The 19,838-nt window shown below is 45.5% G+C and overlaps 1 protein-coding gene across 5 annotated transcripts in view; it reads left to right on the forward strand.

The window, feature by feature from the left end:
- Nucleotides 1-19,838, forward strand: part of Frmd4a (FERM domain containing 4A) — a 705,918-nt gene that overhangs the window by 477,804 nt on the left and 208,276 nt on the right. For 4 of the 5 annotated variants that reach the window (XM_045135267.1, XM_045135268.1, XM_045135271.1 and 1 more), the window contains one exon: nt 7,003-7,068. In XM_045135267.1, the coding sequence (XP_044991202.1) occupies nt 7,003-7,068 (66 nt within the window). Of the gene's footprint in view, nt 1-2,049; nt 2,146-7,002; nt 7,069-19,838 lie in introns of those variants that run through there. The other variant, XM_045135266.1, reaches the window with a different exon arrangement.

Below are 19,838 nucleotides of genomic sequence, written 5' to 3' on the forward strand. Positions count from 1 at the left end.
CGATTGGCTATGTTTGTAGCTTTCATTTTCAGCCACACATTTTTCCGAGTTCGGATTGCATTCCCCTCACATGATGGTGTGAGCATCTGCACAGCTGCGTTATATTGCTCACACATTGTCCCCCTCCGTGGATCTGGGGCTCCTTCTTCATACTCCTTCCTGCACAAGCACACACTACGGCGCATGGCTTTGTGTGGCAGGGCGAGAGAATGAGGAAGGAAAATGTCCAGGCTAAGCAAAGCAGAACTGGGGTACGCAGAGCAAAGGCCCTTGAAACTGGGATGTCTTCGCTTCATACTGGAAGAGAAAAACATTATTAATAAACTATCTTTGAGACTTTTCCCAACCTGGAATGTCTATACTGTCTTTAAGAAGAGACTTGTTGGGGGCTACAGACATAGTCTTGCCTCACAAGCACAAGGACCTGAGTTTGACCCTTAGAATCCACTTTAAAAACACGTAACCTCAGCACCAAGAGAGGCAGAGACCAGGGTCCCTGCGCTCATTGGCCAGTTAGTCTAGCCTTGCTGGCCAGCTGCAGGTCAATGACAGACCTTGTCTCAGAAAAGAAAAAGTGGGTAGCAATAATGAGAAACTACACTGGGGGTTGTCCTCTGGCCTACACGCACGCACGCACACATGCACACGCACACACACACGCGGGCATTAAACAAGCACTTGTCAGACCCTCAGTTCCACTGCCATCCGCGTCACCATGTGGAGGCAGCAGAGTGTTCCCAAAGTTGCCATTTGACCATTTCAAATCTGAACCTCAACCAGAAAAAGCAAATCTGTACCTTGAGCTGGGGACCCTAACTACTCCCTGTAGAATATCCTGAGCTCAGTATTTAGGGGTTGTCGTTGCTGGTGCATGGCTTGATTACTCGTGTTCATTCATCCCAAAGAGGAGACTCCACTGTCACCGTGGAGCAAGAATCCCTCTTACCATTGTGACTATGCCGGACGGCTGTACGCGTATACCCTCAGACACAGATAACTACGGCCCGGCCCTTTCTACACCGAAGCTTCCCTGGTCACTGCTGGTCACAGTCAGTCTCCCATTCATTCTGTTCACAGGGAAAGAAGGAGTCAGACACTCAGGGTTGAGTGTCCTGGCTAATGTACAATTGTAATTCTCATTTATAAAATGTTTAAAACAGAGGCCATGGAAGCAAACTTGCTGAGTAAGACTTCTGTCATCTCTATTAAGGAGGCCACCATCATTCTTTGTTTTTTTTTAGTTTTTCGAGGTATGGTCTCACTCTAGCCCAGGCTAACCTGGAATTCACTATGTAGTAGCAGTGGCCTGGAATTCACAGCAATCCTCCTACCTCTGCCTCCTGTGCTGGGATTAAAGGCGTGCGCCACCACACCCAGTGAGATAGTATCTTTTTTAACATGATTAGATACAGAGTAAGTCATTAAAAGTTACCTGTGTGGGGTGAGTAGAGAAGACCCACCCACCGTCCATAATCCTGCTACGTAGCATATCAACTCCTCTTAATTTTGCCTCCTGATCCCTGTCCATGTACAGGGCCGTTTTATTGGCTGCTTTCTGATACAGAGATCACTTCATATTTTTCTGTGCTCACATCCCTTCTTTATGCCTAGTCTTCGTGACTCAGCCTGGGCCTTCACAGCAAGTTGGAATACATTGGGACGGACACCTCACTTTCAAAATAACACTTTTCCGTATATCCCAAATGACGGAGCCCTTGGCAAGCCCCGTTGCTATAGCATTGTATTGCAGCGAGGCAATTTGTGGTTGGGATGTTAGCCAGCTGACATCTGTACGCAGCCTTGTTCTCCAAAGGATTTCCTTTGAGGGCGATGCCAGGGCTCCAATTGTGCCTGTGCAGCTGAAAATAAAATAAATAAATAAATAAAAAGGAAAGCTGTATTATTTTACAATTGTGAGTATTCAGAAGAAAATTTCAGTGTGCCTGGCAAGCGAAACAAAGCGACAGATGTCTGCTGTTTCTCTGAACACACCCACAAGGGCGAGCCTGTTCCTAGCGGAGAATGAGAAGCCCGTACTTCAGTTGCACTTGGGAATGGGGCGACAAGCAGGTACCCTTTCGAGAAGCGAGCCACAGCAGCGCCCACTCAAGAATGCTGTTCCTTCAAAGCCACAGCGACGCAAGCGTGAGTTTCTGAACTGACTCTTCTCTCTGCACCTTTTTCAGGGATATGATTTCTCTTTCCGAAAACAAGGCTTGGAGCACATTTGAAAAAAACACAGTAAATACTAACATCTTAATGACATACAGCCTACTTTCTTAAGCTGCTGGGCAGATACAATGACATTTGATTTTCAAGACTACTATTTTTTTTTCAAATGAAGATAAGACCCTCAGGGTAAAGATAAAGTATAAACCTCGTGTGCTTTAAAATATTTTGAGAGAGTACATTATCTCCTTTTAATGACTGTGATTAAAACTTTATTTGATACAGTAATGGCTTTCAGATAGCAGTTTATTTTTTACAGAATTTATTAGGAGTAAATAAGCAACTTGGAATCTTGTGCCTACCTTACTTGTTCTGTGTGCTAAAGCTCAAAACATGGTGTTTGAAGTTGCAAAGGACAAAATGACATTTATTTCTTGGAAAACCCTTCCTATCTTTGCTCCTTAGAGAATTTCTTGGGCCTGTATGTGATAAAAAAAAAAATTAAGAAATTCAAAATAGCATGCAAGAGGATTGTATTACTTTCCTTCCTTGAACTTGTACTCTGTTAATATTTTTAATGAGAGCTGAAATTTCGTCATTCTAAAATTTTATCTAAAGTGGCCATGTGATTGCCATGAACTTTCCTCTTGGAATGTGAAATAATGTTTTTATATGTTACTATTTATTTATTTATTTGAGAGGGGTTGCAGAGAGGGAGAAAGAATGGGCATGCCAGGGCCTCTAGCCGCTGCAAACAAACTCCAGACACATGTGCCACTTTGTCCATGTGGCTTTATGAGAGTACTGGGGAATGAAACCCAGGTCCTTTGGCTTTGCAGGAAAGCCCCTTAACCACTGAGCCATCTTCCCAGGCCCTCAGATTAACATTTTTGGTGTGCCTCTGTTTTGATGAAGAAATGATTTCTAAATGTTGGCATGACAGCATAGATTTCAATTTAATTTAAAATTATAATGACTAATTGAATTTGGTAGGGGAATTATTGGAATTGTGTAGAGGGATCTGTGTTTTGGTTGGTTTAATCCTTGGGAGGTACGAGCCTACCATGGCATGTGTCGGAGCTCACTTTCCACCTTGTTTGAGGCAAGGCGTCAGGCTAGCTGACCCACACGCTTTCAGGAATTCTGCCTCCACCTCTCATCTCGCCATAAGCACACTGGGACTGCAGCTACCCCAGTGTCCAGCTTTCCATGAGTTCTAGAGATCTGAACTCACGTCATTACACTTAACACGGCAAGTGCTTTATCCATTCAGCCATCTCCCCAGCCCCAAGGAAGTGGCCTCAGCTGGACAGGCTGCCTACTGTTAGCCCCGTTGACAGATTCTCAAGCCTGTTTTCCTACTAAAGTACATAATTCTGCAGGTGACTTCAAAGAGGAAGGACTTCACATCAACCCATCTCATGTCTAAAGCCACCTGATTAGGCTTGCATGTCCGAAACGGCTGAAATTGTTCCCAATTTTTAGTTTATTTTAATCCCTTCATTAGTTTATATTAAACCTGACTGCTAAGTCATCTTGATAACTCATAATCCAAAGCAGTTTGAAATTAGGCCCATCCAGGCTGGATGGATGGATTAGCTATTAAGTCATTTGCCTGAAAAGCCAAAGGACACAGGTTCAATTCCCCAGGACCCACGTTAGCCAGATACACAAGGGGGCACATGCGTCTTGAGTTTGTTTGCAGTGGCTGGAGGCCCTGGCATGCTCATTCTCTATCTAGCTCCCTCTTTCTCTGTCAAATAAATAAACCAAAATACAAAAGATGTATATTAAAAAGTAAAAAAAGACTAGGCCCATTCAAGAGGCCATGCTATTTGATTTGAATTTCCAAAGTAGGGGTTGGGATTGGGTGTCCACCAGGCCCTAGGAATCCATCTCTCTCTGGCTGCTCAGCACTGGGATGATAAGCCTGAATCCCCACAGCAGGCTTTTCTATGTGGGATCTGACGATTCTGGCTTGATGGAGTAAGGTGGATGGCTTCTCTGAAGGCAGAAGGAAGGAATTTTCTCATCGGAGTCCATGACACCTTTAGACTTGCCCATCAGACAATTCCTGGTAAATACCGTCTCCCCTGGAGAAGGCCCTTGAAAGAAGCTGTCTGAGGGCTGTGGGGTGAGCAAAGTTAGCTCTGTCTGTGTGCATCCTTGCAGCTGCTCACTGGGCGCGGGGAGGACTTCAGTGGAAGCTGCAGGTTGATGGGGAGGACGGAGCTGGAGGAGCCGTATGCACCATTGGACCCAAGCAGTGGTGTTGGATGCAATAGAAAGAGCTGATTACTACATTCTCCGCAGATGATTTCCTTCAGTATCCCATGTAAAACCTAGTCATTATTAACTTATATAAACATGCAATCAATCGCATGGTATCACAACAAAAGTCAAAGTGAAAGACCCTCGATTCGACTATACGTGACTATTAATCTGTGTGTATGGATCTGACGCTGGAGACACTATTGACATTCTCGCCACCATCGGTTAGCATTACGGGTAAAGGTAGCAGGCAGGTCACGGTGGGAGCTGCAGTCGGCTGACGTCTCGGAGGAGCCCTGCTTCTTCAGAGGACCTCCTTGAGGGGAGGCCAGCACCCCAGCCAGCATCACAAATGCAGGAACTGTCCATGCAGAAAGCCACTTATTAAACCTTCACCCAACTTAACCTTTTGTGTTTTATATGGGAGACCAGTGTCAGGCCTTTGCCTGGGACTAGGGACAGAATAAATAGCTGACACAAACAACTTGCAGGAAGGGACAGTCATCTTAGCTTAGGTTTCAAAGGGTTCAGTTCTTGGTGCCTTGGTCCCAGGAGATTTGTCAGAACAACATGGAGATGGGACTATGTGGTGGAAAAGACCTGTTCTTTGCTTCGTGTGTCTGTGTGTGTATGTGCGTGTGTGTGCGTGTGTGTGTGTGTGTGTGATGTGTGTATGTGTGTGTTCATGTGGGTGCTCCTACATGTGTCTGTGTGTGTGTGTGTGTGTGTGGTGTGTGTGTATGTGTGTATGTGTGTGTTCATGTGGGTGCTCCTACATGTGTCTGTGTGTGTGTGTGTGTGTGTGTGTGTGTGTGTGTGTGTGTTCATGTGGGTGCTCCTACATGTGTCTGTGTCTGTGTGTGTGTGTTCATGTGGGTGCTCCTACATGTGTCTGTGTGTGTGTGTGTGTGTGTGTGTGTGTGTGTGTATGTGTGTGTTCATGTGGGTGCTCCTACATGTGTCTGTCTGTGTGTGTGTGTGTGTGTGTGTACAGGCCAGAGGACATCCTCAGGTGTTAATCCTTAGGCATCACATCACCTTTTGTGAGACAAGAGCTCTCATTGGCCTGGAGCTTGTGAACTAAGCTACACTGACTATTCAACAGGCCACAGGGATCCGTATCTCTCTGGCCTCTCAGCACTGGGATTATAAGCACGAGAGCCCACACCAGGCTTTCGTGTGTGGGTTCTGAGGACTGAACTCAGGTCTTCACGTTTGCAAGGCAAACACTTGACCTATTGAGTTCTCTCCCCAGCTCCTGAGTTTTACTTCTTGTAGGACAGAAGGAATGCCAACGCACTACTGTAGTTTTCCTTTGCACCTCTTTTATTCCATCTTGACCCCCAGCCCATAGGAGGGCGCCAGCCACATCCAGGGTGAGTCTTCACCCCTCGGTGAATCATCCTGGACACGTCTTCACAGCACACACAGAGGTGCACCTCACCAGTTTCCTAGGTGGTTCTTGATCCAGTCAGGTTGGCAGGAACAAGCAACCATCACAAGAAGAGATGAGCACAGACCTTCTGTTAGTAGCTGGCAGGGTTAGAACCAAACGCGTATGCTCATCTTCAGTGTCTGCTTTTTCTGTTTCACTGCTCAGAGCCAGCAGTCCTGAAAGGCAGGAGGGAACAAGGGTCAGGATTATCTGTAGACACTTATCTCCAAGCCTCTTGTGTAATTGGCTAAAGCATGGCAGAGTCTCAGGTCAGATGTGAGAAGAGACACTTAGCTAAGATGGGAATAAATTCAGCTGTCAAATGAGTGGCCCTCTGCTCTTTAGGGGTCAGGAAGACAGACGCTGAAGATCCCAAGCTCTGTCCCTCATTCATGGCGACAGTGACTGATGAAGAATGAATGACAACTGGATGTTACAGAAGTTTTTAGTAGTTCCTTGTAGTTCTTCCACAGAAATGTAGACACCATGAAGACAGAAGCCTTCTCTTGTGAGACACTGTCCCCCAACACCCAGCATAGCACCACTACACAGAGAGTGCTCCTTAAAAGTGTTTTCTTTTTGGTTTTTCGAGGTAGGGTCTCACTCTAGGCTGACGACCTGGAATTCACTGTGTAGTCTCAGGGTGGCCTCGAACTCACGGCAATATTCCTACTTCTGCCTCCCAAGTGCTGGGATTAAAGGCGTGTGCCACCACGCCCGGCTTTTTATTTTATTATTTAACTTAATCCTTATTTGAAGGAGCAATAGGCAGATAGAGAATGGGTGTGTCAGGCCCTCCAACTACTGCAAATGAACTCCAGACGAATGTGCCACCTTGTTCATCTGACTTACATGTGTCCTGAGAAATTGAACGTGAGTCCGTTGGCTTTGGAGGCAGGCAAGCACCTCAACCACTAAGCCGTCTCTCCAGCCCCTTAAATGTGTTGTTATTTGTTTGTTTGTTTGTTTTTGGAAGCAATAGCAATCTAGCCACTTCTAACACAGGGCCAAATCCCACAGGGGAAATGTCACCCTGGGGATGATGCCTGGAAGAGTTTATTCCAGGAGCCTGCTACGCCTTTCCTGACTTCTGGACTGTCAGTGACCACTGTTCTCTTTTCCCACAGATGACGGAGGGCCGTCGATGTCAAGTCCATCTCCTAGATGACCGGAAGTTGGAACTCCTAGTACAGGTAAATCCCCTGCGTCAACATTCCGAGTTCCTTCTGTGACTAGCAAGATGCAGAGAGGATTCAGTGGGGGTTGGGGACAAGGGTGGCCATTGGGTTTTGATCTCTATTTATTAAAATCTGTGGGACAATGGCTGGGACACAACTGGTACTGCGTGTGCATGTGCGTACTATTTTTGCTCATTCTGATTCTGTGTATTCCATGCCTCAGGCGTTCAAGGCCAGATGTATATCTAACCTATTGTTATGAATGTCTAGAGAAGGAAATACCACAAGTGCCATTAGCAAGGATTTAACTGCTATGTAACCTATGCCACTCCCGCTGTAACTAAAGTGGTGTGCTGCTTCCGCTCAGAGGGGAAGACAGCTGCTTCTTTGCAAATTCAGCTTTCACGGTGTGTGAGAAGAGGGAAAGCATCTTTGTGCTCCGTGTGTCCCCTAAGGGCTCAGGGGCTCCCTTCCCACTTTATCCCGTGGGTTGATGTTGCCAGTAATGGTGAACATCTGGAAAAACAGAGAGAAATCAACACATCCCCAAACTGAGAGCACATAGGTCAAAAAGTCACAGTCATAAGAACGCCAGGCCCTCATCTTCGTCACCTTGCTGGTGGAAAGACCATCGTTTTCCCCTTTGTCCAAGGAATCAAGGCATTTCCAAACCTGCTTTAAAGACCTTGAAAATGTGTTGCCCAACTCCAACTTTGGTCACTCATTGTCTGTCTCGGGTTAGGGTGGTGTGTCTCCCCTTCCATGTTATTTACACACACACACACACACGTATGTAGATCAGGCTAGTCTTGAACTTGTGGCAAACTTCCCACCTCAGCTTCCCAAGTGCCGAGATCACAGACATGAGGTCCCATGCTCACCACTCCATGACATTTTCCCAACAAGATGCAACAAGAGGCAGGGACATGCCCACATGCTCATTCCCAGCGAAGTGACCCACCTGCAGACTCGCTGACTGCATATCAAAATGTTCCAGTTGAAAACTTCAAGAGTTGATACATTCCATGGGCATCAGATTATGAATGCAATGTATGAAATAGAGAAAACTGGGAAAGACGCACCATCACATCTGGCAAATACAACTCTATTCTCATGCGGGTGGATTTCTTTCCAGCATTTTTCATATTTACAGTTTTTCATGGTTGCAGTCATAATGTATTCTTAATGCTACACGTTTAAGTTTTCCATGTTACATTGTCTCTCACTAGCATGTCCTAAATTGCCATAAATTCTCATCTTTGTTAAATGCTGTTTAAATTCCAGAAGTGGTTATACTATCATTATTGAATCATTCACTCACTTGGGCATATTCAAGGCTTTTGTTTCCCCTCTTGCAATTTTTCCAGTATTACAAATAAATGCTATGATTACCTTCTCATCACGTGTAGAAATTTCCCAGGTTATGTGTGCATCAAGCTAAATTCCATAGCCGATAGCCGTGTTAAAGTCATCTTGTGGTTTGCATGTGAGTGAGTGAGGTAATCAGTGTCAGGGTGAAGGAGATAGACCCTGAGGACACTCGACACATTCCAAAGCAGAGATCCAGAGGCTCCTGAGAGCTCATCACTGAAGTAGACTTAAAACTCACCCACCACAGCTCAGGGAACTTTGCATAAGAGGGGGCAGAAAGATTATAAGAGTCACAGGTTATGACATCATACCCAGAGGCATCCCCTCCCCCCAAAAAGTAACCGACTGCTGCTCCCACAATGCATAACCCAAACCCCGTGGGGAATACCTGCAACCCCACTGGGGGTCCCCAGTGGAATGGGGGCAGGGACAAGGGAAAAGAGGGTAGCAACACATACAAAATATATTTTTAATAATAATAATAATAAAGAAAAAATAAAATTATAGCACAAAAAAATGAGAATGGGGCTGGAAAGATGGCTCAGAGGTTAAGGTACCTGCCTGAAAAGCATAACACCCCAAGTTCAATTCCCCAATACCCAGATAAAGCCAGGTGTACAAAGTGGCACATGCATCTGGAGTTCATTTGCAGTGGCTAGAAGCCCTGGAGTGCTCATTCTTTCTCTCTTCACCCCCCCCTCCCCACATTCTCTCTCTGTGCTTGCAAATGAATGAATAAAAATATTTTTTAAAAAGAGAATAAAGAAGCCAGGTGTGGTGGTACATGCCTTTAATCCCAGCACTTGGGAGGCAGAGGTAGGAGGATCGCCGTGAGTTTGAGGCCACCTTGAGACAGCATAGTGAATTTCAGGTCAGCCTGAGCTAAATGAGACTCTGCCTTGGGAGAAAAAGAAAGGAAGGAAGGAAGGGGAAAATGTAAGTGAGAGCAAGATCTTTCAGTTAAACAATATTTCATGCCCTGAATTGCTAGAAATCAATGGAGAAGGGCTTGGAAGATGGCTCATTTAATGAAGTACTTACTTTGCAAGCATGAAGGCCTGAGTTCAATCCCCAGAACCCACATAAAAAAAAAAGTCAGGGCATGGTGTTATATGCTTATAATGTCCCTCCTGAGTCTGGGACTTTACCAGAGTTTCTTTCTTATGATAAAGGCCACATCTCATTGTCATTGCTTGGGTACTTGTCACCATTTCCCAAAGCCTCTAACAATTTGATGATTGCATCTGCTTATCCCCACTTGCATACCCCAATACCCAGCCTGATGTCTGGTACATGATATCACTAAAATACACTTTCTGAATGAAAGAATATATTGAGTCAGATGCATTAGTATTGCTTCCTGGAAGGGCTTCTTGCCTAAATCCCAACTGCTTGAACAGAGGACTTGGTCTGGCACATACAAATATTTTAAACTCCCTTGCAGAGTGGGCTTCAGCAAAATTGGGAGAGATGGGGTTAAAATACGTGAAATGTGTTCTTTTCTACAAAGTTCTATCTTTCAGCAACATGAGGCAGAAACCTTTCTTAAGTTAGTTCTATTATTAAGCTCTTAAAGACCTATCTCTAGGTTTTATTTATTTATTAATTCATTTATTTGAGAGAGAGAAAGAGGCAAATAGAGAGAGAAAGAGAATGGGTACACCAGGACCTCCAGCTGCTGCAAACAAACTCCAGATGCGTGTGTCACCTTGTGCACCTGGCTTATGTGGGTCCTGGGGAATGGAAGCTGGGTCCTTTGGCTTTGCAGGGAAGTGCCTTGATTGCTAAGCCATCCTTCCAGCCCCATCTCCAGGCTTTACATGGTACAAAACATTTTGACCCCATACCATTGTGTTTTTAGTACTAGTTTTTAAAGTTGCTTACAAAATAATAGGTTTCATTATAACTTTGTGTGTGTGTGTGTGTGTGTGTGTGTGTGTGTGTGTGTGTGTGTGTGGTGTGTGTGGCATACGCACATGTATGTACAAATGCAGAGGCCAAAGGAGGATGTCACATGTCCTCTTCTCTTGCTTTCTGACTTACTTTCTTGAGACAGGATCTCTCACTAACTCTGAAGGTCATGCCATTTTACACCTAGATTGGCTGAATTGGCAAACCTCCTGTTTCTGCACAGCTCAGGGCTGTGAGCGTGTGTGGTCACGCCAGGCTTTTTATGTGAGTGCTGGGGACTGAATTCAGGTCCTTATGCTTGTGCATCAAGTCCTCTTACCTGCTGAGCTGTCTCCCCAGCCGCACGATGACATTTTTATACACAAATATCACTGGACGAGGGAGCGCTCATATTATCCTCCCTAACCCTCCTCCTTCTTCACAGCAGTCCCCTTCCTCCTCCCAAGTAATCCATCTTTTTTTTTTAATTTTTTATTTATTTATTTGAGAGCAACAGACACAGAGAGAAAGACAGATAGAGGGAGAGAGAGAATGGGCGCGTCAGGGCTTCCAGCCTCTGCAAACGAACTCCAGACACGTGCGCCCCCTTGTGCATCTGGCTAACGTGGGACCTGGGGAACTGAGCCTCGAACCGGGGTCCTTAGGCTTCACAGGCAAGCGCTTAACCACTAAGCCATCTCTCCAGCCCCCAAGTAATCCATCTTATGCTGTGTATGTGCAAATATTCTATTAAATCTAGATTCCACATATGAGAGACAACATGCAATATTTGCTTGCTTCCCCACCTCCCTTCCCCTCTCTTTCTTCCCATTTCTCCACACTTCAGACCACTCCTCCCTGGCCATAATCTTGTACTTTCATGTCTTTGACCTTAAATCTAGATTCTGCATATGACTGAAAACACCTGGTGTTTGTCATCTTCGAGTCTAACTTATTTTACTTAACTGGTCTCCAGTTCCATCCATTTTCTTGCAAGGGATATAATTTCATTCTTCTTTGTGGCTGGATTAAACTTCATTTTGTGTATCTCGTATTTCCTGTATCCATTCCTCTGGTGACGGGCGCAGAGGCAGGCTCCATACCTTGGCCATTGTGAAAACTGCTGTGGTAAGCTTGGATGTACAAGCTTTTCTTAGCCCATGTATTTCTACAGTATGCTGACTTAAATTGCCTTAGCATCTAGAGTGATAATGCTCACATTCATTTACACATTAATCAACAAAAAATTTAAGTATTGAAAAGTGTCGTTATTGTAATTATTGTTGTTAAGAACAATTTCAGAGCATCTGTCATGATCTTGGGACTAAGAAATACCTTTCACAGCCTTTTTGCGTGGAGATACAGAAGTAGGGGACGGGGTAAAGAGCCTTTGCAGCCCATGTTTTCCTAACATGCTTTGCGAGATGAGGAAGCGGAGTTACAGGAAGTGCTTGTCTGTGCAGAGAGGCACATGAGTTGTCATAAGTTGACCAATCAAGTCACTCATGAGAAATGACAGAAGTGTCACTTGAGTATGCAGCTACTAATGATTAGGGGAGGAGCCTCACCTAAGGCTGCACCTCAAATCCTCAGAATCAAGGAAACTTCTAACATAACTGTTAGAAGGGTAAGGTGACTCATTTCAACAGCTCTCTCTCTGTCTATCACCTCAGGAAGTCAAAAAAAATGCTTTCTGTGGCGGATTCTGGGAATCAGGCAAGAGCACAGATACTTTCAGGCAGTGGTGCAAAGTTGACCACAATAAGCATAACAGTTCTCTGGGCTACAGAGAAAAATGGCCACAGTTCTTTTTATCTCCCCCCACCCCCGACAGGGTAGCCTCGAACTTACTGCCATCCTCCTACCTCTGCCTCCCAAGTGCTGGAATTAAAGGCATGCACCACCATGTCCAGCAAAAATGGCCAAAATTCTAACATTGGATTTTTACCCTAATATGCACTTTGAGATTACTGTATGAAATCTGTACTTGCAGAATCCAGTTGCTCCCAGTATATGACACATTACCCCACTGGGAAAGAGTAGAAGATCAAAAGCACTAGCTACAAATTACTCTGAAATCCACATGCAATTTTCTGGCACCCATATCACTGCTATGTAGTTCTTTATGTCCTTGAATCCCTCTAAGAACAGGTGGGCCTCAAAAATAGTTTTAAGGGGCTGGAGAGATGGCTTAGCAGTTAAGGCACTTGCCTGCAAAGCCAAAGGACCTTGGTTCAATTCCCCAGGACCCACATTAGCCAGATGTAAAAGGGGGTACACGCGTCTGGAGTTCGTTTACAGGGCTGCCCTGGCGCACCCATTCTCTCTCTGTCTCTCTACCTGCCTATTTCTGTCTCTCTCTCTCTCTCTCTCTCTCTCTCTCTCTCTCTCTCTCTCTCTCTCTCTCTCTCTCTCTCTAATAAGTAAATAAAAATAAAGTATTTAAAAAAATAGTTTTGAGGTTGGGTGTACTGGTGGACACCTTAAATCCCAGCCTCGGGAGGCAGAGGTAGAAGGATTCCTATGAGTCAAGGCCAGTTTAGGACTATAGAGTGAGTGCCAGGTCAGCCTGGGCTACACTGAGACCCTATCTCAAAAGAAAAGGACATCTGAAAGATATCATGAGTCTTCAGCCACATACGATAGTTATGTGCAGGTGGCATGACCAGGTCTCATTCCAGTCTAACCTGCAGTTTCTTTGCTCTGTCAACCAAAACTGTCCCCAGCAGTGAGAGGTTCACTCAAAATGCCTCATCACAGTGAGAAGCCACCATCATCTTGCCTCAGTCAGCCTTCTTTTGAACCTTCCATAGGCAGAGATGGAACATAGCATGCCTTGAACATCAGTGAAACTTCTCAAATCTTGTCTTATTGTTGTCATTCCTTTAAGATTCTTTTATTTTATGTTTTCTGATCTGAATACCTATTTGGAAGGAGATTCTGGAAAGAAAAGACAGGGAGCTCAGCATGGTGGCACAAGCCTGGAATCCCGGTGCTCCAGGCGGGAGAGGCTGGACGATCAATCCCAGTTCACACCAGTATGGTGCACATAGAGAGCTCCAGCAGGCCAGCCTTGGATTCCTAGCAAGTTCCCAGCTTTACACAGAACAATGAAGGTGATGGGTGGGGGATGTTTAGTGGTAGTGAGGATAATTGAAGGGAGACTTAGGACGTCCATACACTGAGAGTCAATAGACCGAACACGGGAAGCTGTTCCTAGGAAAGGTGTTAGACCTTTTTCCTCAAGTTTTCTAAAAATATAATTTTCACTAGAATGGAATGGAAGAGGTGTGGTTCTTGGGAAGCTCAGGAAGTCTGGCAGGAAGACAAGCCAGTTTGAAAAAACAGGCATCTGCCTTCTGCTCAGACCCCCGCCTTTCTCTGTTCTTCCCATCACTTTAAAGGAGGACAAACTAAGCTCCGCCGGCAGAATTGCTTCTCTCTGGCAACAATGACTTGCACACCTCTAGCCCAGTCTCACCCCCACCGGCCACGTTCCCACCTTTGCCGAGGAAGTCGCCGTGGGATCGAGACAACATTTTAAGTACAGGTTCTCCAAAGATGGCCGTGTCTGTCCCCTCTGGCCTGGTTTCTCAGTGGCCACAGGCAGGACCTTTGTAACTGCCAGCTTCTAATGCAATAGAGAGAAATAAACCTTCCCACAGTTCTGAGAAACAGATGAAACTTTAGTGAATGTTTCCCAAGATGATTCACATGATAATTAGATGGCTGCTGTAATTACTTGGTGCCCTGATTCCAAAAAGACCTTTGGGGCATAAACTTCCAGAAAGGCCGAAACTGCATTATGTGGGATAGCAGCCACCAGCCACAGGTGGCCAGTGAACTGTCCAGATGAGGCTCATTGCCAATTAGGGTATGTTGTGTGTATAAAATACACACTCAAGTTTAAAGATTTCATTTAAAAAAGAAAAGTGCCTTATTGATGACAGTTGCATTGACTTCATGTTGAAATGATAGTATTTGGGCTATATTAGGTTGAAGAAAAAATATATTTCAGTTAACTCACCTGTTTGTTTTGCTATTTCAATGTGGCTGTATTTTAAGATTAAGACTACTGTGGTGGTACACACCTGTAATCCTAGCATTTAGGAGGCTGAGGCAGGAGGATCATGAATTTGAGGCCCAGTTACATAATTACTTCAAGGCCAGCCTAAGCTACATAGTAAGGCTCTGTCAAAAATGTCAAATTTTAGGTCAGGTGGGGTGTCACACTCCTTTCATTCCAGCACAATGGAGGCAGAGGTAGGAAGATTGCTGTGAGGTCAGGCCAGCCAGAGACTACATAGTGACCTCCAGATCAGCCTGGACTAGAGTGAGACCTTCCCTTGAAAAACAAAACAAAGCAAAAAAGTCAAGTTTGGGGCTGAAGAGATAACACAGAATTTAAGGCATTTGTCTGCAAAGTCTAAACAACCCAGGTTTGACTCCTCAGTGCCCATATAATGCCAAATGCACAATATGGTAAATGCATCTGCAATTCATTTGCAGCTGGAGACCCTGCTTCACCCATTCTGTCTCTCTGCTTGCAAATTTTAAAAAAGATAGAAAATTTTTGAAAGTCAGGTTTTCAATGTAGCTGTGGATCATATTATATTGTGGTTGGATGGCTATCTCTAGAGGATAAACAAATTAGTCCAAACAAGAAAAAAGTGTGAGCATAATAGAATTATCTAGGGTTATCCAGATTCACACCGGTTGTTTAGCACAGCAATGGTCATGGTTTCTAGCCCTTTTGGAAGTCTGTATGGAGCACATCTGATTTAACCCTTGTAATACCAGAAAAGTAGATGCTCTGTCAGATAAGCACCAGGAATTCAAAAAGGGTCATTGGCTCGTCGTCACGGCACAGATAGAGCTCAAGGCTTCTGATCTTATGTCCACTCATCACTGTGCCGTAACAAGTCTCCCCAAGCCATCGACAACCTGAGACCTCACTGAGGCTGCCTCACTGCTCCCTCACCAGCACCCTAAGGCCGGAATGTAAGGACGGGGAACCTTATCTCACGTCCGCACCTGGAGGCCGGTTCCCCTGACCAGTCCTTTCTTTGAACTCAGTTCTTAATGGAGCTAGTAAAGATTTCTACATTTAAGGCTTGAAGGTGAAGAATTTTTACATCAGGGGAAGCCTCACTTTCTCTTTACGCGCAGTAGATGAGCTCATTATTGCCCTCCGTCACTTTTCTCTGTCTGACCAACATACTGTGTATACTAGTCTCAAAGGTGAAGGAAGCTGATACAGGCTTTGAAGAAAGTAGCACTGTACGCAACATCAATGCTGCGGTCTGCCATGGCATAGAAAAGAAACCACGTATGACTTAGAAAAATAATCTAGGGACTGGAGAGATGGCTTATTGGGCAAAGTAAGTGCTTGTTGTACAAACACGAGAAACTGAGTTTTGATCTCCAGTGTCCACATAAAAGCTAGGTGTGGCAGGGCGTGCTTGTAATCCCAGCACTGAGGAGGCCTGGACAGGAGTTCATCTAGGTGAATCAGTGAGCTCTCAAAAACCCATAAAGCGAGTGACTGTGGGGTGATGCCACCAGCAAGTGGTACAGTGTGCTGGAGACACGGCTCCCGTGAACCATCCCCTCTGCTGAGGTGGGTTTCCTGCAGCTGCCTGAGTCGAGTCAGCAGTGAGAGGTTGTTACCTGGGATAGGGTTGGACTTCTGGTGTGGCTGTTTGTGCTTGAGTCATCAATTGCTCATTTCAGAAACCCCTCATCCTGTTCTGTAAGTAACCCCAATAAACTCATTGGTTCACAAAAACGAAAGAAAGGAAGGAAGGAAGCAAGCAAGCAAGCAGAATAAAAGAAGGAAGGAAGGAAGGAGAAAGGGAAAAGAAAGGAAGGATGCACAGCCTCTGGCCTACAAACACACATGTGCCCACATATATATGAACATGCATATCCAAGCACACACTACGTACACACATGAAAAAATAGAGCTCCAAGCCGGGCATGGTGGTGCACGCCTTTAATCCCAGCACTCGGGAGGCAGAGGTAGGAGGATCGCCGTGAGTTCGAGGCCACCCTGAGACTACAGAGTGAATTCCAGGTCAGCCTGGGCTAGAGTGAGACCCTACCTCTTAAAAACAAAAAAGTAGAACTCCAGTAGTTCTACAGAGAATCAATGAACAGACTTGGGCTTTCTCCATGTGGCCGCAACCACGTACACACTCATCATCACATCTCCTCAGCCATTTCATGGTTAATAATATTATTTTGTAAAATGTGCAGAGAATTGGCTCCTACCAAGTAAGCCAGGAATTCCCCCAAAATACATGTTGCCAAGAAAAGAAGATAGAATTGATTCCGTGTCTTCTCAGCTAAGCTCGGCAGGCAGGTGGCATCTTCTGATTGGCTGGCCGGACCATCTGCTAAGGCCTGGTCCATATCTACCATCTGCTTCCTTTACACTCAGTTTACTCAGAGTTTCTAGCTCAACCAAGAGCTAGGAACAGAGAGAGCAGAAGCTAGGAGCAGATAGGGGGACTCGATGTTAAGAACCTTCTGTCCTGGACCTCCCAAGCCATCAGCCACCTCAACATCAAGAGCCGGGGGTGGGACATGGACAGCATCTCGGTGGGCTGACCTCAGACTTCAGTGTGACTGCCGTCATCGTTCGGTAGGCTTCTCTTGCAAAGCTGGGAACACCACCAAATGAGCAAAACAGATGTCTTTCCAGACCCTGGGGGTAGCCAATAATATTTAACATTTAAAGGCACATGGCGAAGCAAATAAATGTGAAGATAAGAGTATAGTCAGCTGACGGGCTGGTCGGTCCATGTGTCAGCAACGCTCCTTTCATGGTGTGGAGGAATAAAACATGGTTCTCTTTGGAGGAGGAGCATAGGGATGCTGTCCCTGTCCCTTCTGCAAGCAAAGGCTTTTTTTTTGGTGGGGGGATATAGTAAAGTTGGTGAGCGTCTCTTCTATGCAGAGTGAAAACAAAGACAAAACCCAGTCTCCCTGGGGAGATGTGACAAAGGGCCAAGTGGCAGGATATAGTAGATTGATGCTACCATCTGGGGACCGTCTCACACACATGGCTCCGGAGCCAGACAGCTCAGCCAAGCACAGGACAGGGCAAGGAGGCGCAGACGCCATCTCCGCATCTCCAGCTCCTAGGCTGCCCTGGCTAGGCTGCTGGTTGCCTAGCAACACCTCTTCATTGCTCCCCTCCCCCACACCCTCCTGCTTCCCCGTTTTCTGAGCCCCATTCCCCCCCTGAGGCTAATTTTAACTTGTTTTAAAATGCACTCATTAGAAGCCCTATAAATTGCCAATATTTGGCCAACTTTGTCCTCCAAAAAGGACAATGTCATCTGGCTTTAATGGCAATGTTGAAGGGAGAGGGGGAGGGGAGAAACACAGTGCCCTCATTCTTCCAGGGATGGGTAGCACTCCAGAAAGTTCTGTGTGCTATTTTGATTTTTTTTTTTTTTTTTTTTTTGGTTTTACTGTTCAGTTCTGGTTCTCCATGATCTTTTTTTTTAATAAAACCGTTTCTACAGATCCTCTTAGGCAGCACTGTAGAGAAGTGAAGAGCTAAGGGCTCTGTGGAGAGCTTTGGGGAGACTTCCTCTTGTCTCTGTGCTAAAGAGCCACTGAGAAGGGAGAGGCTGATGCAAACAAACTCAGCCCACACTTCAGCAAAATGTGAGTTCTGTGTGGAAGTGGTAGGGGAAAGCCTCGTGTAAACACACCTACACACACACACACACACACACTATAAAAGACTGTGGAATTGGAGAGAACTGAGCTTCTAAAAAGAGTGGAGTGACAGGAAGAAACCCAAGAGTTAACATCCGTGGGGTGAGAACTGTTTTGTACCCATACGTCCAAGACTTTACCACGCATATTGTGTTGTGTTGTGTCTGGGTTAACTGTCAGCTTGACAGGACCTAGAATCACCTGAGAAGGATTATGTAGATTAGGTTAGCCTCTGTGTGGGTCCATGAGAGACTGTTGATTAGGTAATTAAGGTGGGAAGGCCCATCTTAATTACCTAAGGTGGCAACATTTGATGGGCTAGAGACTACATAGAAGGAGGGAGCTGGCTGGGCAGCAGCACTGAGACAGAGTACTACCTGGAGCTGATAGGTGAGATAGACCTTTTCTCTCCTAAACTGATTTCTGTCAGGTACTTTGTCCCAACAACTAGCAAGTAACTACTACAGCCCAGTACCCCATTCAGATGCTTGCTTATGAAATAAGTATCTGTTTTGCATCTACCATGGTTCCAGGCAGATCTGACAGTTTCTCCCCTGGGCTGACAGTCCATGTTTGAAGGTGATAAATGATTATTTAGACTGTACCTCTCTTTGCAAGTCTACTACCTGATTCTTCCTATTTCTCAAGTGGGCTGTGTGGTCACTGCTTACCCTGTTGGTGGGACACCACCACTTCTCCATGGGTTTGTGTCCACAAATGCCATCCTCTCTAGTTAGGAAGGACCCTGGCATGCTAGGAGTCAGCTGTACTCATTCTGTTGCCACTTGTAGTATCCAGACCCAAGGAGGAAGGAAGTCTGGTTCACAAGAGAGAAAGAGCACCCTCAGGTGTAGAGGGGGTGGAGGAAGGATGGAAGTGTGTGAGGAGGTCTCAGAGTCCCCACAGCACCCTCAGGTGTCAGAGGGGGTGGAGGAAGGATGGAAAGGTGTGAGGAGGTCTCAGAGTCTCCACAGCACCCTCAGGTGTCTGAGGGGGTGGAGGAAGGATGGAAGTGTGTGAGGAGGTCTCAGAGTCTCCATAGCACCCTCAGGTGTCAGAGGGGGTGGAGGAAGGATGGAAAGGTGTGAGGAGGTCTCAGAGTCTCCATAGAACCCTCAGGTGTCAGAGATGGTGGAGGAAGGATGGAAAGGTGTGAGAAGGTCTCAGCTTCTCTAGCTCCTGCATCTTCTGTCATACAGCATCTCTGTAACCCTTTAAGTGCTCTGTTTTCTTACTTGCTCAGCACTGACATAGACATCCTAACAACGTGGATCATTTCTAAGTCTTTCAAAGTCATGAGGTTGTCCTCTTTTAAATGTTTGGGAAAATTTTGTGTAGCTCAGTGACTAAACATTGTGTTAGGTTAACTAATACTTATTTTTTTATCACACTATGTTCAAAAGAGCTTTGTGTGTGTCGGTTCATCTAATCAGCACCATAGTTCTTCCAGATAGATTACTATTTGGTTTCTCATTTTCAGATGATGAAATAGAGGCACAGGGAGGACATGTAACTTATCAAGAATTGGTAAAGAGCAGAGATCCTATTGAAAACAAGCTTTCCTGACTCCATAGTGAGAACAGGCTCCTGTATGCTGAAAGCACAGGCTTTCAACCCCTCATACTGACACCTAACAGGTTCCATGACCTTGTGTATTTTTTTATTAGTTTTGTACTCAGTGAATACAGTCAAGTTTATACCATTGTTAGCCTCCTCCCTGACCACCCCAATCTGCAGGGACCCTCCTTGTTGGAGTCTAATGGTCATGCATTGTGGGGTTAGCCATCAGT

Source organism: Jaculus jaculus, chromosome 15 (assembly GCF_020740685.1).
Source record: "Jaculus jaculus isolate mJacJac1 chromosome 15, mJacJac1.mat.Y.cur, whole genome shotgun sequence".
Classification (NCBI taxonomy): Eukaryota; Metazoa; Chordata; class Mammalia; order Rodentia; family Dipodidae; genus Jaculus; species Jaculus jaculus.